We start from the raw sequence: 22,978 nt of genomic DNA, 5'->3' as shown, positions 1-22,978 counted from the left end.
CCAAATATCAGTCAATTTGGTTGAGAATTGGCCTGTCCCCAGCGGTTTAAAGTTTACATGTAAATTACTATGGGATTTTTGTGCTTTTCGTTCAATCGTTCCTACAGGGACTATAGTTGATCCATCGCAAAATGTTGACCAATATTAAATTTTTTTCATGAAAATATAAACATTAGGGTGTTTTATCAAAACAAAAAAGTTCTCAGAATCAGGCAAACCGAGGTTCCCCTAGTAGAGGATACCCATAGGGACTCTCATGCCAAATATCAGCCCATTTGGTTGAGAATTGGCCTGTCCCCAGCGGTTTAAAGTTTACATGTAAATTAATATGGGATTTTTGTGCTTTTCGTTCAGTCGTTCCTACAGGTCTGGGGACAACATGGATTCACTCGGAATAAAGACAGGTGTGTAGGGGATGGTCCAATGAACAAATTCCAGAAGGAATTAGGGTTGTCCATTCTTTCCCCTAGGTGCGCAATGGATCGACGTCCGGTGTCTCCAGAATCAACGATTCATCCTTCAAATGTACGTATTGTTCTTAGTATGCTATGACGGCTAGGGGCAAATTACGACGCCCCATGTCAGACGGTGAACACGTGGAGAAGCATCGATTGCATTATTATTACAAAATCATCATGTTACGTTATTTAGAATAGTTCAAATTGTTACAGGAACATCAAGAATTGTAATTTCATTACTTTAAAGAATGTTTCTGAGCCAAAACTTGAGTGTATGCTCTGCCACGTGTTCACCGTCTGACATGAGCCGTCGTAATTTTCACCTAGCCGTCATAGCATACTAAGGACAATGCGTACATTTGAAGGGTGAATCGTTGATTCTGGAGACACCGGACGTCGATCCATTGCGCACCTTGGGGACAGAATGGACAACCCTAATTCTTTCTGGAATTTGTTCATTGGACCATCCCCTACACACCTGTCTTTATTCCGAGTGAATCCATGTTGTCCCCAGACCTGTAGGAACGACTGAACGAAAAGCACAAAAATCCCATATTAATTTACATGTAAACTTTAAACCGCTGGGGACAGGCCAATTCTCAACCAAATGGGCTGATATTTGGCATGAGAGTCCCTATGGGTATCCTCTACTAGGGGAACCTCGGTTTGCCTGATTCTGAGAACTTTTTTGTTTTGATAAAACACCCTAATGTTTATATTTTCATGAAAAAAAATTAATATTGGTCAACATTTTGCGATGGATCAACTATAGTCCCTTTGAAAAACTTGACAAACAAGATTCATTCTGTCAAGAAAGGCCTCGAATCATTTTTTCAAAGTAAATTTGAATTTTCATTTAATCTATACTCAATTTAAGAACCCAATTCAAAATAAATTATGGACATTTCACAGTTTTTCAAAAAATTCAGGGTATTGCAATCTCAAAATTATTTCTTGACATCATCGATTCATTTCACAACAGTAAAATTGAGCAAATACTGGAAATCAAGTAGTATTAATTTCTCTGCAAAAAGTAAGAAACATGTCAAACATGTGACCACCATTCTTTACCGCACACTTTTCAAGCCAAAAAACGTCCAAAATTGCTCTGTGATGGAAATAAAAGGAAGGTCCCTTCCGATTCTAATTTTATTCTGCACTGTCAATTCATCTCGTTCTGCTTGGGTGAAACAGTTCATAAAGCAATCAAGATGGCACGTCAGCATCAGAAAATGATGGGAGTTATTTGATTTTTATTGAGGAACACTGGGGAAAATATTTGTTAGACGATATACAATTACACATATTTTTTGACTTCAAGCGAATTCCAAGAAAAACAAATTAAGCAAAGACTTGTCCTTCGATTACTGAGTTGCTCAGTTGAGTCTTATTTTTATGAGAACAAAAGTTCAAAAACATGTCAAGTTGAACAAACAGATTAAATTGTAGGTTGAGCAAATAACACCTATTCTGGGAAAATAAATATTGATAACATCAACTCTCGTCCAGATTTCCGAGAAACTTAACTTGATTTACAATCATGATTCATCACGAAGCCACACACACTGTAAATTGAGTGTGAAACTGGAAAATCTCTTTAATTTCATTGGAACAGATTTATTGGACGCTTTCTTCCTCTACTTTCTCCCGAAAACCCCTCTCACAAAGGGGAAATCCCATCTGTCGGCCCCCCACAAAACAGTGTGACACTTTGAGGCTTTCAACTATAAAACACCATAAATTAGTTTTACTCATCGAAGCGAGGGCCCATAAATGCGCCCGGGCCACCATCATCGTGGTATTAAAACTGAGCAACGGGTTGACATTCCCCTCGGTTTCCTTTGTCGAATGAAGGGCGTTAATAAAATTTATAATCCCAACTTGAAGCTTCAAATTACCGACACACGGAAGCTCCCGGCTCGATCGGATGCTGGTTGGAAGTTCCGGCAGCAAATTTCGCTCCCTAAGTTTGTCGGTTCTCGGAGTTTATCTCAGCCTCATCATTATTATCTCCGGGCTCATCTCTAATTGGACAAACTCAGACTACGCGTGGGTAGTGGTTCCAGAGATAAAATTGATCAATTTTGGATTAATTAAAGCAAAACTCGAATTTCCACAGCATTCCAAAATAGGGTTGATTAAAGGAATCGGAAGCCAAATGATTGGATTTTCAGTTTGCTGCTTTAGAGCGTTGCTAGCAGGTTTCCGGGAACTGGAAGCAATCAGTGGCTGGATTGTGATTCTATTATGGGATCAACACGGTTGATGAGTCGTGAAAATCAATTTCGTTTTAGGCCCCAGGAATGATGAAAGGCCGGAACGAAGAAGCACAAAGCATCCATCCAGGTCTTGTGTCTGAGGAAAATCAGAAAGTCATTTGGGGGTTTTGGGCTTTCTGGAGAGTGGTTTGACTTAGCTTGGCTGATTGACCTAAGATGAAAAGGAAGTCAATTAAATTATTTCACTTTGAGTTGTGAGCTGTGACAAGCCATGGACTGGTTAGATGAACTATGAGGTAGCAAAAGAAGAAAAATGAAACAAGAATTAATCTCTGCCTAATTTTGATTTAACAATTCTAATCAGTGACGATAAATACTTTTTAAATAATTAAAACAAATTAAAGTCAAACAACAAAACATGAATACACTCAAACCCCGATGCACAGTGGGAAAAATCGAGGCAAAAAAGGACTTAATTGATGCCGGCCAATTAGAACTTTCAACCAGGAATTTTCTTATGCGAAAAATTCCGAAAAATCGATTGGTGATGGTTAGAACCTGCGGAAATTTGCGTAAGGCTCATTTAAGGCCGATTTATCCTGTTTTTATTAAGTTTAAGTGAACAATTGGGTCCTAAAATGAAGCTTAGATTGCTGATATTATTGTTTACAGCGATAAAGCTTATTTTTCTGAGTACAATGACCCTTTGTACGACCACAAAGAGTTTAAAATGGATTTTTAAATCAATTTTGAAAAATTATCCTCGCGGTCCTTCTTGACAGAAAAGCTCCTACTTGACAGCTTGTTCCAAGGGGACCATAGTTGATCCATCGAAAAAATGTTGTCTTGTCAATATTTTTTTTGCATTTAAATGAAAAAAAGTGATCAGAAATGGTTTTTAATCGCGTTTTTTACCGTTGTACATAAAAATTTACAAAGGGCTTTAGTACCCAATTCCGAGGAATTGATTGGTGGTAGTGAGGACCCGTGGAAAAGGCCGGTGTATCCTATTTTTTGCTGTTTTTATCAGTTTTAAATATCTTGCTGAAATGATCAATTCTTTGAAATAAGAGCAATTCTCTACCAAAACCGGAAATGGATTTTATTTGTATTTTTTTATTTGGCTCAAACTTTATGGGGGCCTTCCCTATGACCAAAGAAGCTATTTTGTGTCATTGGTTCACCCATACAAGTCTCCATACAATTTTGGCTGCTGTCCATACAAAAATGGCATGTAAATATTCAAACAGCTGTAACTTTTGAGTGAATTTTCTGATCAATTTGGTGTCTTCGGCAAAGTTGTAGGTATTATTTAGGACTATTGAGAAAAAAATAGGCGCTCGGAAAAAAAAATTGCAGATTTTTTAATCAACTTTTTTTTCACTAAAACTCAATTTCCCAAAATACGTATTTTTTGAATTTCGAGATTTTTTGATATGTTTTAGGGGACAAAAATCCGCAACTTTTGAGCCATAGAGAAACATGGTCAAAAAATCTGTCGCCGAGTTATGAATTTTTGAAAAATAGTGATTTTTGGAAAAAATCGAAATTTCATGCAAAAACAAATTTGACGTTATTTTTTAATGCAAAATTGAATTTGCAATCGAAAACCACTTTACAGATTTTTTGATAAAGGGCTCCGTTTTCAAGATATAGCCACCGAAAGTTTGATTTTAGCGAAATATTTGCAGTTTTTCGATTTTTAAAAATAGTGACCATGAGCGACCATTTCTAAAAATATTTGTTTTGAAAAGTTCAGAAAATTTGCTATAAAATTGTCTTGGAGACATTGCAGATTGGACCTCGGGTTGCTGAGATAGAACCGCTTTAAGAAATGAAACAGGAAAATTGAAGTTTTTTAAGTCTCACCAAAACAACTTACCATTTTCTAATGTCGATATCTCAGCAACTAATGGTCCGATTTTCAATGTTAAAACATAAAACATTCGTGAAATTTTCCGATCCTCGAAAAAAAATTTTTTGGATTTTTTTGAATCAAGACTAACATTTTCAAAGGGCCAAACATTGAATATTACGCCCATTTGAAATGCTAGTCTTGATTTAAAAAATTTCAAAATATTTTTTTCGAAAAGATCGGAAAATTTCACGAATGTTTCATGTTTTAACATTGAAAATCAGACCATTAGTTGCTGAGATATCGACATTAGAAAATGGTGGGTTGTTTTGGTAAGATTTAGAAAACTTCAATTTTCGTGTTTCTTTTTCTTAAAGCGGTTCTATCTCAGCAACCCGAGGTCCAATCTTCAATGTCTCTTAGACAATTTTATAGCAAATTTTCTGAACTTTTCAAAAAAAAAATTTTCAGAAATGGTCACTCATGGTCACTATTTTTGAAAATCGAAAAACTGCAAATATTTCGCTAAAATCAAACTTTCGGTGGCTATATCTTGAAAACGGAGCCCTTTATCAAAAAATCTGTAAAGTGGTTTTCGATTGCAAATTCAATTTTGCATTAAAAAATAACTTCAAATTTGTTTTTGCATGAAATTTCGATTTTTTCCAAAAATCACTATTTTTTCAAAAATTCATAACTCGGCGACAGATTTTTTGACCATGTTTCTCTATGGCTCAAAAGTTGCGGATTTTTATCCCCTAAAACATATCAAAAAATCTTGAAAATCAAAAAATACGTATTTTGGGAAATTGAGTTTTAGTGAAAAAAAAAGTTGATTAAAAAATCTGCAATTTTTTTTTTCCGTGCACCTATTGTTTTCTCAATAGTCCTCAACAATACTTACAACTTTGCCAAAGACACCAAATTTATCAGAAAATTCACTCAAAAGTTACAGCTGTTTGAATATTAACATACCATTTTTGTATGGACAGCAGCCAAAATTGTATGGAGACTTGTATGGGTGAACCAATGACGCAAAATAGCTTATTTGGTCATAGGGAAGGCCCCCACAAAGTTTGAGCCAAATAAAAAAATACAAAAAATAAAACTGGTCGAAATCGGCCGATTTCGTAGAGAGTTGCTCATAAGTCTTCCTTGAAAAATTCAGAGGATTCGATTGGTGATGATGAGAATCCGCAAAATGTATCTGAAACTCATTTCGATGGAGTAGATAAGAGAGAAGAAAAATTTATGACAAAATATTGAACATTTCCGCAACATATTTAAAACTAATAAAAACAGCAAAAAAAAAACAGGATAAATCGGCCTTAAACGAGCCTTACGCAAATTTCCGCGGGTTCTAACCATCACTAATCGATTTCTCGGAATTTTTCACATAAGAAAAGTCTTGGTTGAAAGTTATAATTGGCCGGCATCAATTAAGTCCGTTTTTGCCTCGATTTTTCCCACTGTTCGATGGTTTGACACCAATTGTTGTCAAACGAACGGGATCACGTTTTACTTTGACACCCCTTTTACACGGAGTTCACACACACTGCCGAACATTTGTTTTGATAGTGTGCGTGAGCACCGTGTAAAAAGTGACAGTTTATTCTCCCTTAGGCTCTTTTTTTTAATTTGCAAAATGGCATTTTGGGCGCCCTGGGGCTTCCTGAGGGGCGCTTTCGCTTTTTCAAGAAGGCGCAGCACAAATCGGCAACTTGGCAAATTTGCAAAATGCAAAGTTTCTCTTGGGCCCTGCTGAGGGCGCCAAATTGTTTAAGGAGGGCGACATTTTTTGTAAAGAACTTGTTAGTCGACGACTAACCTCGACTAACCTACAGCTCAGCCCTGCAGTTTGTCACTTTTTAGTTTGACATTGACTTTGACCAATCAAAGGGGTACAAACTAAAAAGGTGTCAAACGAAAAAGTGACCAACCACCGGGGGTTGAGTGTATCTTCAATATTTATCATTCTGTGGGATAGATATCCCATCAAAATGATACAACTTTTTAATCAACTTTGCCAACTACCTCCATCTTTAAGCCCCCATCCTGCGGGAGAGAGCAAACCTACCGAAAAGACATTTATTGCACTTGCTCTGCTGAACCGATCCGTGACGAACGGAAAAACCTCCAGCCTCGACCAACAATGAGTGGTGGTGGTGGTGGTACACAAGTTTTGTGAAGTGGAAAATGTTTCTCAAACAAAAACCAAAATCAAAAGCAGCTAGCAGCTACAGCAGGAGGGGAGAATGGAAAATCACGATGACGTCATTGTACTTGTTTGGAAAAACTTCCTTCCCTCGGTTTTGGTACTTTTGGAGTGGGGAAAACTGCTGTTGTTTAAAAAAGGATCATAACACATTATTTTGTTCAACGTTTAAAGTTTGCATCCAACGATCCGGCAAGAAAAACCCCGAATGCAAACCCCAATAACTGCTACTGCTTTTTGAGGAAAATTCTGGACGGGGTGGTGGAAAAACCACCCTCCCTCGTCGTTCCAATTTCGAATATTGCCCACCACCACCCCTCAACTGCCTTTTTTTAGTTTTCCATTGTATTTTCCGCACCCCCTTTCAAAAATTCTGAAAAGGGGATTTAAGGTGTGTTTTATTTGACGACGACTACAAGATTAAATTGTGTAGGCACTTTTCCGTATTATAGTCGTCGTCGTCATCGTCGGAATCGTCGTTTTGTTTGTTTAATTTTTCAAGGGTGAAATGTTTTGGGATGCTGCGGAAATGCCACAGGGGAATTCGCTGCTAGGCTTGAATTTTATGGCTTTCGTCGTCGAGCTGAAAGATGCCAGAAGGCACATCAAGGAAGATTAAGCCGAGGGAAAATTTATAGAGGAAAGTTGGCTGCTGGAATGGGGGAATGTTGGCGAGTGCGTCACAATGTGGTGCCTCCGCTGTGGAGTAATTCCGCCATCTGTGGAATTTTGTGTCGCTTTCTGTGTGTGTGTGTATGTTGTGCTTTTATCAAAATGTTTGAGAATATCGATTGAAGTTTCTTTCAAGTTTAAGCGCGGTATCATTAATCAATGCAAGGGAGCGCAAAGTTTTAATTAAATTATTTCAAATTGAAAGCGTCTTCATGATTATCAACACTGATGATGCAACTAAGAAAACTGTTTTTTTTTTCTTTGATTTATAATATGGATCATACATCATACTTCTTATTATCACAAAAAGTCTCAAATATCAGTATTTATTGAAAAAGGCTGATGGTCTCATTTTTTAAAATTTAAAAATTTCAATCCTTTATTAGGATGAGTTAAAAACACATAGGGCAAATATGGACTGCTGCCAATTTTATTATAAAACATTTTGAAAATTTTAGTTAATTTAGGTTAGAAATCAAATCAACCTATATTTTTAGCAGCTGAAAATTGTATGTAAATTTCTATCTCGAGAAGGAATTTTTCGTTCGATTCGATGTCTTCAGCAAAGTTGCAGTTTAAATTTATTTATTTTTTCCAAAACCCGATTTTTATGTAATTCAGTGAAACAAAAAAGACAACTTTTGAGTCACAGAAAATTCTGCCCATTTTTAAATTTATCAATTTATAAAAAAAAAACATGACAATTGTCGTTATCCACGATCCATACCAAAAAAGATGTTTTATATATAGATGCTAGACGGGAGGGAGGCGGGTCTAAAATTTAAAAAATGTCCACTTAGTTTATGGATGATCCCTCAGTTGAGTTCAATGCCAGTAAACACAGAAAAAATATGGTAATTTTTATCAGGAAATGGTGACAGATTTTGTATCAAAAAAATATTTAATATTACATCAGGAACTGATAATTTATTTCAGTTTTTGAAGAATTTTCATCAGATTCAAATTTTTACACATTTTAAGGTAACATTACTCAAAAAAGAACTAATATTCAAAGAACCAAATTGTCAACCTTCCAAAGTGGCCAAAGTCCTCAAAAAAGACATATTAGAAGAAAAAAAAATTTCTTTTTACGGGTTCAATCCCATTTTAAATTCAAATCCATAGCGCGAGGTCATGTTACCTTAAACCGGGGTGACATTGACAGGATTTCAATTTATTTTTCAAATATTTTAGATTTATATTTTTAAAACATTTACTGGGATAGGATACACAATGCCCATGTTTTTTTTTTTCAAAAAAGTTTTTTTAAATAGTATGAAAAAAACATTTAAAATCAATGTTTCAAAAGCCCCGACTTGGATAGTCACTGTATTTCTCACCAGTTTCCGCCTACAAATTTACGGATTGAACTGATAACGTCAAATTGACCCTTAGTGAGGCTACTTTCAATGTTTCATTTAAAAAAGATACAATTAAATGTTTGTTTTACTTTGATTAAGCCGTTGCAAATATCCCCCCCCCCCCCCCCCAAACATCAAAATTTCAATGGATATAGAAGTCTAATCGACTGAGAACAATCTAAAATACCTTTTTCTGCATTGATAAGCATATTTAGCATGTTTGGGCTCGTTTAAAAATATTTTATACTTTTATGAAATTACAATGTTCAGCACCACAAAAAGTATTTTTGTCGCTATTTTTTTTTTGTCAATAATTAATATTTTGGAAATCAATGATTGCAAAACAACTGGACAAGTGTATAATGCATTTTAAATTACTTTTTATTCTTATTTTGTTACCGTGGCCTGTAATTTAAATTTTTTAACTTTTTTTTTGCCCCTCCCCTCGAATTTGACCAGATTCGAGGGACATAAATTTCAAAAAATATTTGCAACGGCCTTATAAACTTTTTTGTAAAATATATATTAATTTGAGGATAAGTAAACAAAAATTTCCAAGTTTCATCAAAACTCATTTGATTTTTTTTTCGATAAAAAAACAATTTCTGATGCCACCAAAATAAATGTTATATATTTCAAATTTACTTAGAAACTTATTCTATTCACTGAAAATGCCAATAAAACTTTTAAAAAATTTGATTTCTATTACAAAAACGCTTAAAACATGTAATTTTTAAATCTAATTTTTATTGTTTTTAGTGTAGAATCATCCACAGAACCTGATAATGCAGTTCTTTTTGAATGTCCGATTTGAATTCATTTTGTTTGAGTCAACATGCCACTTGGAGAGTATTGAAATAATTTTTCTAATCAATGTTTTCATATTTATAGTTAGGTAACTTTTAAAACTTTTAAAAATTTGTTGAATCCCACTTCTTGATGTGCTGTGAACACTTATTTACCAATTTAGCTCTTTCATATCATGCCGTTTGTACTTAATTCGTAATTTTTATTTTGCTAAATAAAATCTTCAACCTATCAATCTTACCCCGGCTATCAAAGTCACCCTTGTTCACGGTACGTCCGATCAAGTTCATTTTAAGGATAAGGCTCAGTACGTCCACAGGAATAGTCAAAAGAATGCCCACCAAAAAGTAATTTTTGTTAGACTCTACTAAATATGCAATGGAAAGTACTCTATTTTTTATTTAAATAAAAACGTACAGATTTCAAGTAAAACCCATTAAAGGGTGAATCAATGGTTAAAAAATGCGTATTTTTTTTGAATTTATGAAAAATCTAAATGGCTGAAAAAAATTTCTACAATTATCCGGAAATCGGACATAATATCGAGATTTGCGTCGATGGACGACGCTAAAACATTGAAAAACGAGCTCAAATTTCTCCATATTTCAAGCAAAACATTGTAAAACGTCCAATCTCATTTTTCAAAACATTGAGAAAAACGAGGATGAAATCTGCGATTGGTTTTTCAATTCCTATTTCGAACTTAATTGGCCAACTGCGATTATTATTCAAGTAAAATGCGTGAAACTAGATGTGTTTCGCATCCCCATATTCAATTTTATGCAGAAATGTAATTATTCCTGTAAAATTGATGAAAAAATAACATAGGCCTGAGAAAAAAGTTATCAATATGCGGGATCAGATTAAGCCCTTTGCGTTTTAGAGCCTTTGTAAACATTGGCGTGTTCCATTTTCCATTTGGGCCCTATGTCAAACGTCCAAACACGACGGCAGGATTTATTTTTGTTTTTGTTTAGTTTTTTGGCCTCGTAGGCCAATCCAAAACAAATCACGCTTTCGTGTTTGGCCGTTTGAATAAAAAAAATATTTTCGCTCGTTTTTGTCGATTTAATTGTAAATATCGCGTTTTTTCTTACAATTTCTGTTGTACATCGAGTATTCCTGCATTCCAAATGGTAAGTTTAAACTTTGAGTGATTTAAAGTGGATAATAAAGTTGTTATTTTGCAGGAAAGTTCGTGATACTTAGATGGCTAAAGAAGCCCACAAATTTGGATAAAAATGGCCGGTAGGTGCTCCAGGAAAAAGGGTGAGGACATTTGTGTAAAGGAATAACGTCGTACGATGCCGACGGAGGCGTTTGTTGCATTCCGTTATCGGAGACGTAGAGACCAAGCCGCCAAATCGCATGAGTATCTCCGTCGAACCTGTACGTTGCCGACGGGTCGATGGCACTGACGGCTTGACCGGCTACAACCAGGAGGAAAAGGAGTAATCAGTGCGAATGTACTTATCAACGGGTAGATTCATCGGAACTGGTGACATGGAATAGCAAAGAAATGGTATGATGTAATAAATTTATGTAAATGGTTCGTGTTTTATGTTTGTTCAAAAACCAGAAAATTACTAGAATCATAATGATGCACTTCTTTAGGGAGTGTAGAAATTTTCCAGAAATACTGAGAACTATTTATTTTGAATAAATCTCTGTAAGTGGCAAGATTAACTCGTTGATTGGAGCCTTCGCAGATGATGAAGATTGATCAGTCGAGATGGCCCGGTTGAGTTGGTCAAAGAACGAAGAACACGTGTTGGTGTTCGATTCTAAAATGACGCTGACTTGTACCCAAGCTAGTAACGGCCGCAGCTGCTTCTGGTAGCAGTTTCTCGAATGCTGCCTTTACGGTTCTTCGCCAACACCCTCCTCCTTCTCGTCGAAGCAATCACAGCCATCGGAGTTTATGATCGCGTCCGAGGCCAGCATGTTCTCGTTTCAAACACTGAAACAACTGCCGCTCCGGATCAATGTTCCGACTACACACGGCCCCGCTCGTGTGTAGTCGTAGTCGTTAGCGAGGATAGGTTCCACCCTGCTGATCTAGCAAACAAAGTACGTAGCGGAAGAGCTCCGCCTGAATAAAATATTCGAGGGTTGATTGGAGTGAAACTCGGACGAGATGACCAGTGCCTTGGTCGTTCAGGCTGTTGTTGAACCGGCCACTAATATGACACTGCCGGTTCCGCTAGCAGACTTACGCTTGGGCAATCTGAATAATCAAAGACAATTATTGTTTATATCAATGGCATTGTTTATATTCGATGGTATTCAAATTGCATTTAATTTAATTAAGTAAAACATCTTCATAACCATGGGGAATCCCATCTTGGAGGGAGGAATTGGCCACAAATGCCTGAGATTTATCATTTGGGTCAAAATAGATATTTTGAAGGAAAAGGCCAATGTTGGTTCCGATTCTTGTTTGCAAACAAAATCGTGATTGTCCCTGGGCCGAACACGATTCCAAAACAAAACAACCCAGTTTCCATATTGGACCTTAGAGGCAAAGGGTCTATGAGGATTTTGAATACAAACAAAGTGTAATTGACTTTGGCCTTATGTAAAATAGTTATTTTTTCAAAGAAACATCATAATTTTCATACTTTTCTCGATATGTACGGATAGTTTAACTCCTTTAGCATCGTTTAGAAAGAAAATCTGGTTTGTTTACACTTTTGACTTTGGACCTTTTACATTGTTTTGCTTGATTTCACTTTAAACCACACCTTAGGGCACTTAGGGAGTCCTGAGATCCTACGACGAAGACTGAACTAATTATTTTATTTTATTATTTTAGGTCCAAAAAATTGTTAAAAATCTAAAAATGATCACATTTTTGAAAAACATGATGAAATTCAAATTTATATGTTGCGGTCAATTCAACTTTTGAAATTTAACACAGATTTGCAAATAAATATTTAACTAAAAATTATCCACCACGCGCCTCCATTAAATCTGATTAAATCACGTGGGACTAGCACGCGCGTGTTCAACGCTACGCCTCAACTTATGCTTCGCGCGCGCTCTCTCTTTTGACGCGTCGCCTCCATTTTATCACCTCAAAAACCATAACAAAAAACCAAAGCGCCGATAGGGCACCGTGTTTACATCGCTCTAACCTCACTTTTTGTCCGATGCTCTCACGGTGGGGTGTACTTTGTTATGACAGTTGTCTCTCCCTGGCCGAGCGAGCGAGGACTCGCACGTGTGTTTATTATTTTGGTACCGCGCGCCACACGACTACGGAGTTTTTTCGCTTTCGTTTCGGGTTGTTTTCAATAGTTTTAAGTGGTTAAATAGTGCAAAAATTAGTGAAAAATGGCAATGAAAGAAGGTTAGTGCAGTATGTTCAGTAAAAATGTGATGTTGAGTTAAATTATGTTCATTTTTAGAAATCCTCAAACGCCTCACAATTCCGGACCAGGACTTCCACGCCAACCTGTCGTACGGAATCAAGCTGTGGAAGTCGGGCAGCTTCTACTACATGTCCAAGTACGAGGTCATTTTCGAGCACTTTTTGGACGGGCTGGGCGGGTACGCGAAGCAGTTGGCCAAGCAGGACCCGGCTGGGTTCGATGGGCGGTGGGCTTTGGTGAACGAGTTTTTGGCCCTACCGTGTCCCTCGAATGCGCTTCCACCGAGGGTGATTCCAAGGTTGGGGGAGGTCTTTGACAAGTTGAGGAAGGGGAAGAGCATCGTTAAGACGAGGGTTCTGCTGGAGAGCTTCCTGACGGTGGCGTTCGACGTAAAGTACAAGAATTTCTACAAGTTTGATTATTTGAGCTACGGGACGATTCTGGGGATTGCTTTGCGATATTACCTGTCGTTTTTGGAAGATGGTTTCCAAAAGGACGAGGAGGAGGACACGATCAAGCGGATCTTTGATGACATTCGAATCTACGTGAAGTCTGCTGGTGGGGAAGAAAAGTGGCAGAAAGCCTTCACCACGGTGCTTCCTTCACTGTGCGAAGTAGTTTTGCAGTTGAAGTCTCGGGGATTGGACTGCCAGGAGAGTTTGCTGGACCTGCTGAAGCAGATCTACTTCCTGGACGGGAAAGGTCCGCAGTACAATCGCGTTACGGACGCTTCGAAGAAGCACCTCTTCATGAGCTGTTTCGATGCGAATGATTTGCCACTTCACGTTATTGCGATTCTGATTGAGGGATACCTGAAAGCATATCGCGAGGTCAAGCTGGACATCCTGTTGTTCCTCAAGTACTTCCTGCTGCACGTCTTCGTTGACGCGGAAAAGTCCATCCTCTCCGACATGCACCAAATCTTCCAGCTGACCAAGTTTGTGTTCCATCTGCTCAAGAAGTACTTTATCAAAATCGACCAGAAGCTGGTGGAAGACTTTGACTTCACCGGAATCTTCACCGTCAAGCTGAAGGACTTCCTGGACAAGTACAGATCGTCGGAGACGCACCTCGCGGACATCTTCGCCCTGATCTGCACCATCAACCAGTACAATCCGCTCATCCTGGAAGCGAGCATTATCGATATCATCCTGAGGGGCATGTTCACGAAGAAGGGTCCGCAGGCCCTCGGACGGTACCAAGCGATGCTGATTTCGACGATCGATCTGTTTGGGAAGCTTAATCGGAGCGAGAACTTCCGCGAGGAGTTGTTCTTGAAGTTGGGCGATTATCTTGACGATCATGAACTGGGGGACACGCTGAAGGAGCTGAGGAAAGGTTCCAAAAAGAGGAAGTCCATTGCGGCAGTGGACACTCCCGGAAAGCGACGAAAACTTGAAGATGGAGAAGACTCGCAGGATCCAGACGACTCAGAGCACTACCTCAACCTGCTCTACCCATCAGACCCGGAAGCTTCAGCCCAAAAACCCTGCCAACTCCAACTGCAGGACCACTTCAAGTCCCTCTCCTTCGCCTGGCCCGACTCGGACGGCGCCCTCGGCCACGCCATGCTCGACTACGTGCGCGGCCTGCTCACCAAGCGCAGCTTCATCTACTGGCGCAAAATGCAAGACTACCTCGCCGAACAGCTGGAAACCGTCGCGGAAGACCCAAGCGAGGCGGAACTCTTCAAGCTGGACTTTGCCGTGTGCTGGCTGTGCTACTTCTTCGCCGGAAATACCCTCGTCGAGCAGACCAACCTGTTCTGGGAGAAGCTGCAGAAGCAGTTTGGCGAGTTTGACGAGCTGATGGCCAGCTTTGGACGGGCGTTGATCAGCGAAAATGTGACGGAGTCAAGAGTTTTCGCTTCTTTTTTGAAGTTGGTGTATTTCTACGGTAATTACCGCCTCGTGGTCCACCACTACCGACCCGACTCGATTGAAGACAGCCAAACCCACCTGATTCACGAATTCCTAACCCAAGAAGAGTGGAGCCAACTCGAACAAAAAGTTCCAACCTCCGAAGAACCGCTCTACAACCGCGTTCGCCTGCAAAAACTCCGTCAAACCCAACTAACCACCGAAGAACCCCCAAACCTCGACTGCGTCCACAAGATCCTCGCCTCGCAAGACTTCACCCAGCTGCGCTGGCTCCTCGCCGACCGCTCCACCAACGGATGGTTTCTCCAACAGCTGGAAGCGCCTCAGAAAACGACGGTCATCGAGCAGCTGCTTCAAAACGGTTGCTTCCCGGAAATTAAGCAAATCGTGACGCAGCAGTGCAACGATCACGCGCTGATGGAGGTGACGCTGCTGACCACGTACAAGCGCCTGGTGGAGTCGGTTCTCTGCGATTGTAAAGCTTCCGTGGCGAGAAAGTTCAGCTTTGAGGGGATTCACGAGGCTGGGAGTGAGGAGGAGACGATGGCACGCGTTCAGAAGCTGCTCGAGAAGAAGGTCAAGCAGAGCGATGAGCAGCAGGGAGTTGTACTGGACTTCGGGAACGGAGAGTTGAGGGAGCTGCTTGGGGTTTTGGATTTTATAAGGATCGATGAGATGGCGGTGGAGCGGAAGACGGTCATCGTTGGAGTTGGAGTGCTGATTTTTGCCGATCTGTTCAAGTCTGAGCAGCAGGAGATTGTGGCGGCGTTCAAGAATGTTATCAGCAGTAAGTAAAATTTTATGCGATTTGCTTTTTATTCGTATTTTAATTAAAATCATAGATTTTATAAATTCCAGAGTTCTCAAATTCGAAAATATAATTAATTTAACAATTCAAAACATCAATAATTCAAACATAAAAATCAAACGAATTTTAAAAAAATATCGATTTTGAAATTCAGTAAAAAAAAATCAATTAAAAATTCAACAAAAAATAATTCAAATGATTGCAAATCCTGAATTCAAGAAATAGTTTAAAATAAGGAGACTTAAAAATATTTTAGATTCGGTTATCTGAAGTCTCTATAAAAACATTTGATTTTTTTTCGATTTTTTGTATTTTTAAATTTATGCGGTAGGAAACTATTCAATTTTTGATTTACCTTTTATTTTTTATTTTTGTATTTTAAAATTTAGGAATTTCCAAATTTTAAAATTTTAAAAAATTTTCAAATTTCAACAATTTTACTAATTTTAACAGTTTTACAAATATCAAAATTTTTAAAATTTGTAAATTTTAAATTTTTACAAATTTTAAGAATTTTTACAAATTTGTACAGTTTACAAATTTTAACAATTTTACAAATTTTAACAGTTTTTCAAATTTTAACGATTTTACATATCATAACAATTTTACAAATTTATTATTGTTTACTAATTAAGATTCTTAATCTTAAAAATTTCTGGAATTTTGCAAATTTTAAGAATTTTACATTTTTTTAGAATTTTACAATTTTTAAGAATTTTACAAATTTTAAGAATTTCACAAATTTTAAGAATTTTACAATTTTTTAAAATTTAAGAATTTTACTAATTTTAAGAATTTTACAAATTTTAAGAATTTAAAAAATTTGAAGAATTTTACAAATTTTAACAATTTTACAAATTTAACAATTTTACAAATTTTATCATTTTTACAAATTCTAACAATTTTACAAATTTTAACAATTTTACAAATTTTAACAATTGTGCAAATTTAAACAATTTTACAAATTTTAACAATTTTACAAATCCTAACAATTTTACAAATTTTAAAAATGTTACAAATTTTAAGAATCTTACAAATTTTAAGAATCTTACAAATACTAAGAATTTTACAAATACTAATAATTTAACAAATTTTTAAAACTTTAATTTTTTTAAGAATTTTACAAATTTTAAGAATTGTACAAATTTTAAGAATTAAACAAATTTTAACAATTTGACAAATTTTAACAATTTTACGAATTTTAATAATTTTACAAATTACATTAATTTTAACAATTTTACAAATTTTAACAATTTTACAAATTTTAATAATTTTACAAATTTTAACAATTTTACAAATTTTAACAATTTTACAAATTTTAACAATTTTACAAATTTTAACAATTTTAAAATTTTAACAATTTTACAAATTTCACCAATTTTACAAATCTTAACAATTTTACAAATTTTTAAATTTTTGCATATTTTAAAAATTATACAAATTTCATGAATTTTAAAATTTTTAACAATTTTACCAATTTTAACAATTTTACAAATTTTAACAATTTTACAAATCTCAACGATTTTACAAATCTTAACGATTTTACAAATTTTATTTTTTTTACAAATTTTAAGAATCATAGGGTACGTTAACCATTAGTGGACCCCTTTCCTATAGTGGACCCTCTGAAGCGTTTTTGATGAAAAATTCAATAAAATCACAATTTCAAGCGTGTTGTTGTTTACAAATCTTTTATTTGGCATGTTCAGCATCATTTAAAACAATGTTGACTGACATTGAATCGTCCTTTTCACCAAAATAAGTGTTTTGAGTTCGACATCTGAAATCAGCCATGGCCACTAGCATTTTCACAACAAAACAGCATTTATTTTTTTTTTATTGAATTAACTATCCAATCATTTTTGACTGATCATTTAACTTCAGTAAGTCGAAATAATGTAAGTTTAAGGAACTTTACTAAAATAAAGCGAAGAACTGCTAATTTTCGAGCAAAAATTAGGGGGGTCCAATATAGGACAACGAAAATCCATACTTTTCCAAAAGTGGACCCCTGTAAATTTAACCTTCAAAAATGAAGAAAACGTTGTATTTAAGCAAAAGTTTGTCTTAAACATACAATAAATGCTTGTTGTAATCAACCTAAACGCATATTTTTTCAATTATGAGTATAAATATAGCTGTTTTCATGTTAAAAGTACCAACAATTCTGAAGCCGTAAGAATTTAAAATTTATCGAAACTATAGTTAATTGTACTTAACTGAAGCATCATAAATGTAGTTTGAAATGATATTTTATAATAATAAATCAATAACAAAACATTTTTTTTAAATAAACGTGCGTGGTTTTATCAGCAACTGTAAAGCAACTGTATTGTTTAGTTTCGGTCCACCATTTATGTAATAAATATGGAAAAATTTGAATCAAAAAAACATTTTTAAATTTATTTTTATTTTTACAGTAGTTTTTGAAAAGTTTTCTCTGATCTTTTACGGAAATAAATGTGTTTAAATGTCTGTTAGATTTTTCCGTTGTTTAAAGCCAAATTTGTTAACAAAACATATTTTCTTATGATGAAAAGTGAGCAAAATCCATCTTTTATTCGTTATATCTATCATTAGACCTACACCATGCATCAAAACATCCAAAATCGTTTAAATTTGGTATAAAAATAACAGTTTGCCTATAGTGGACCCGGGTCCACAATCGGATTATGGACCCGGGTCCACTATAGGAAAAGGGGGTCCATAACAGGCAAAAAAAACTTTTTTTTCAAATGGCTATTTTTCTGCTCAAAAACGAATAACTGATGAAACAAATAGTCAAAATTGTTCAAAAGACTTCAGATTTCATTGTTTTGTACAGAGGGTTATGAAAAAGTGCTTAAAATATTAAAAAATTGTAAAAAATGTGTTTCGGCTCTACTAGGGGGTCCACTAATGGTTAAAATACCCTACATTTTTAAAAAAGCTTACAAATTTAATAAATTTTACAAATTTTATAAATTTTACAAATTTTTAAAATTTTAATTTTTATAAGAATTTCACAAATTTTTAAAATTTTTAAAATTTTAAGAATTTTACAAATGTTATGATTTTTACAAATTTTAACAATTTTACAAATCTCACCCATTTTAGAAATCTTAACAATTTTAAAAATTTTACAAATTTTAAGAATCATACTAATTTTAAGAATTTTAAAATTTTAAGAATTTAAACTTATTTAAGAATTTTTCAAATTTTAAGAATTTTTTAATTTTTTACAATTTTAAATTTTTTTAACAATTTTACAAATCCACCAATTTTACAAATCTCAATTTTTTTTTTCATATTTTCAGAATTTTACAAATTCAAAGAATTTTACAAATTTTAACAATTTTACAAATTTTAAGAATTTTACAAATTTTATGAATTTTAAAATTTTTTAGAAAAACTTAAAGAATTTTAAGAATTTCAAGAATTTTAAGAATTTTAAGATTTTAAAAATTTTAAGAATTTTAAGAATTTTTAAAATTTTAGAAATTTTAAGAATTTTAAGAATTTTTAGAATTTTTAGAATTTTTAGAATTTTTAGAATTTTTAGAATTTTTAGAATTTTTAGAATTTTTAGAATTTTAAGAATTTTAAGAATTTTAAGAATTTTAAGAATTTTAAGAATTTTAAGAATTTTAAGAATTTTAAGAATTTTAAGAATTTTAAGAATTTTAAGAATTTTAAGAATTTTAAGAATTTTAAGAATTTTAAGAATTTTAAGAATTTTAAGAATTTTAAGAATTTTAAGAATTTTAAGAATTTTAAGAATTTTAAGAATTTTAAGAATTTTAAGAATTTTAAGAATTTTAAGAATTTTAAGAATTTCAAGAATTTTAAGAATTTTAAGAATTTTAAGAATTTTAAGAATTTTAAGAATTTTAAGAATTTTAAGAATTTTAAGAATTTTAAGAATTTTAAGAATTTTAAGAATTTTAAGAATTTTAAGAATTTTAAGAATTTTAAGAATTTTAAGAATTTTAAGAATTTTAAGAATTTTAAGAATTTTAAGAATTTTAAGAATTTTAAGAATTTTAAGAATTTTAAGAATTTTAAGAATTTTAAGAATTTTAAGAATTTTAAGAATTTTAAGAATTTTAAGAATTTTAAGAATTTTAAGAATTTTAAGAATTTTAAGAATTTTAAGAATTTTAAGAATTTTAAGAATTTTAAGAATTTTAAGAATTTTAAGAATTTTAAGAATTTTAAGAATTTTAAGAATTTTAAAAATTTTAAGAATTTTAAGAATTTTAAAAATTTTAAGAATTTTAAGAATTTTAAGAATTTTAAAAATTTTAAGAATTTTAAAAATTTTAAAAATTTTAAGAATTTTAAGAATTTTAAGAATTTTAAGAATTTTACAACATTTTCGTTTTGTCTCCTTCTTCCAGAACAACTCATCTACGGCACCACCCCGAACCTGCTCAAGTTCCTCAACTTTGAAACGCTCATCGCCATCTTTGGCCAATCATCACCGCTAACAATTGCTTTGTTCCGTCAAACTGCGGTCGACCTCTCGGAAGAAGCCTTCGCCGCCTTCCAACAGATTCTTGACCACTTCAAATCGCAATCGTCAAAGGATGATCGCTTCGAGTTGGTTCTGCTGGTGTTCAACTGCTTGCAGAAGAACAGCGCCAATCGCCGCAAGCTGATCCCGGCGGCGCAGTTGGGCGAGTTGATTTCCGGCTATGTTGAGGCGATTGAGGCCTTTATTGTTGAGAAGGAGCCGAAGGCGGTGAAGAAGGAGGATAAGGAGGCGTTCGAGAGTCTGCTGAAGGGTTGCTCGCTGATAATTCGTTACAAAGCGGTGAAGAAGCAGGAGTTGGGTGATAAGCTGAGGGGGAAGTTCTTGCGGTGCGCGGAACAAGCGCTGAAGTTGGAGAGCTCGTCTGCTTCTGGATTGCTGGTGAACGCGCTTCAGCACAAGGACTATTTGAGGTTGGAGGCGGATCGCGTCGAGTCTATTGTTGAGAATCGCTGGAATGGCTTTTTGGCGCAACTTCGTTCGGAGGTTGAGTTGAACCAAGACTCGGCGGACAAAGCTGGTGACGACTCCGACGTCGACGGGCACTTCCAGTCGCAGAACGCAAAGATCTTTGCCAACTTTTTGACTCACCACGAGAGTCCGGGCAAGCTGACGAAGCGGTTCGATCGGTTGGAGACGGAGGCCGCGACTGGGACGGATTTCAAAACGTTACGGTACATCATGCGGGTTTACACGACGCTGGCGAAGTTTGCCTTTGGTACGGCCGTGGCTCCGGAGGTCGAGAAGGCTTTCGTGAGGGCGTTCGGAGCTGTTTTGGCCAAGTCGGTTATGGCGATGAGCATTTTGAAGAAGCACGTCGCGGAACCGGACTGCTTGGAGGAGGTTCTGAACTGCTTCGTAGCGATGGTGGCGAATCCAAAGGTAAGATCTTTGTAATTTTCAATCTTTATCCAGTTTTTAACTCTCTATTCTCACCCAAGTTGACCCTAACTCCCTCGATCATGGACAACATCGTGGAGTTCCTGAGCAGCATCAACATCCGAAAGTTCACTGTCAAAGACGGCGAAGAGAAGCCCTTCTACCGGCTTCATCGCCTGATCAGCGACGTCCTCTACCTCCTAATGACCACCCGACCAAACTACGTGGACAACCGCTTGCCGCATTACTTCAACGTCTACAACGGCCTAATGGCCGCAGTCATCCAATACAAAGAAGATCGTCCCGCGGATCAACCGCTGAACAGCTTTGAGATCCTAACGCTGTCGGACCTGCTGCTCCCACTGGAAAAGTAAGTCACTCGTTCAAACATCCTCAACAATTTCAACAAATATTCAACATCCTTTTCAGAATCATGTCGCTGGCGGAGAAGAAGGTCGAGAAGGATCTGCGTATCTGCGCGCCGTACATCCTGGCGCAGATCATCGGCAGCATTACGGAGGCGAAGCGCGCGACGACGCTGCACGAGAAGATCGCGCGCAATGTGCACAACATCTGCTACGGGCTGATGGCCATTTACGATAAGCACTCGGCGGCGTATCTGCTGAGGACGTGCGACGAGGCGGCGAAGAATGTGTACACCGACATCGTGAAGGGATTCCGCAAGTATCGGTCGTTTAAGGGCAAGGTTTGAGGGGAGTTGCGAAGAGTGTTGGGAGTGAAGGTAAGTGGAAAATTGAACAGATTATTTACAAATGAATGTTTGTTGCATAAATATTATGCAATCAAGAAATCGTAGCAAGATTATTTTTGAGAAATTTCCGTTACTCTATGGTTCAAAAACGTGCCTTTTCCGGCATACAAAGCGCACCAGACCAGAACCGGGTAAAAAAGTTCTATTGTTCGAAGGTTTGTATGGGGACATCGGAAAATCAAATCATGACTAAAACATTTTTTTCGTATTATTTAACTTTCTTAATTTAAACATCAAATTCGAATTCTGCGACTCCATTTTAGTAAAATTTGGATGGTTGAATACCAATTTAATTACAAAATGTACTTTTTGCCTTCCTCACCTAACTGAGGAAAGGCTATAAAATCACTCGAAAAATGAACGTTTGAACTAGACCCCCTAGACCTTGCTCATTTGTACATATCGACTCAGAATCACCAGCTGAGCAAATGTCTGTGAGTTTGGCTGTATGTAGACATGTGTACCGAATCAATGTCACTGGACCGGCTCCGTGGCTTAATGGTTGCGGCTTCTGCCTCGAAAGCAGAAGGTTCAGGGATCAAATCCCGGTCGGTTCCGTTGAAATTTGGAAACAGGAATTGAACTTTAAATATGAACAAAAAAAAAACTTTAAGAATCAGGTGGGATTCGAACTCACACCTTTGGATTGATGGTCTTGGGACGCTAACCAGTCGGCCATCATGGAGTTAATGCTCTAGAACTGAATCAGCCAAGACGGGGGTTCAAATACATACATACATACATACATGTGTACCGAATCAATGTCACTGGAATATCTCGTCACTGGCTGAACCGATTTTGACCGTTTTGGCCTCATTCGATTCGAACCACGAAAATTATTATTTTTTCGTTGTCTTAATTTTGATTGTGTGAAAGTGATTCATAAATTCTAAATCCAAGATGGCGACCAAAATAGCGGTGATGAAATATAAAAAAACGTTACTTAATCCACCAGAAGGTGGTTGCTGCCTTCCTCCTAAAAGCCTTGCAACCACACAATACGAAAGCTTTGGCTAACGCTTACTTAGTAAAGACACTATACATCTGAGTGCTGCCATCTATGATAAATTTGATGATTCATTTGAAAGCACTGCAGTGTTTGTGTGCGTGCACTGAGCGGAAAGTTCCGACAGTTATCCGCCGGAGTTTTCAAATTATGTAAATA

General features: G+C 36.0%; 1 protein-coding gene across 1 annotated transcript; it reads left to right on the top strand.

The window, feature by feature from the left end:
* The first annotated feature begins 12,803 nt into the window (after positions 1-12,803).
* LOC120421563 (uncharacterized) lies at positions 12,804-21,852 on the top strand. Its single transcript, XM_039584790.2, has 5 exons — positions 12,804-12,939; positions 12,998-15,628; positions 20,029-21,044; positions 21,104-21,411; positions 21,471-21,852. Exons 1-5 carry the CDS (start codon positions 12,924-12,926, stop codon positions 21,751-21,753), a joined length of 4,254 nt encoding a protein of 1,417 aa, XP_039440724.1. The 5' UTR covers positions 12,804-12,923; the 3' UTR covers positions 21,754-21,852.
* The last annotated feature ends 1,126 nt before the right edge of the window (positions 21,853-22,978 follow it).

This window comes from Culex pipiens, chromosome 2 (assembly GCF_016801865.2).
Source record: "Culex pipiens pallens isolate TS chromosome 2, TS_CPP_V2, whole genome shotgun sequence".
Classification (NCBI taxonomy): domain Eukaryota; kingdom Metazoa; phylum Arthropoda; class Insecta; order Diptera; family Culicidae; genus Culex; species Culex pipiens.
Note: the sequence above shows the minus strand (reverse complement) of the source record. Positions and strands in the feature narration are given on the sequence as shown.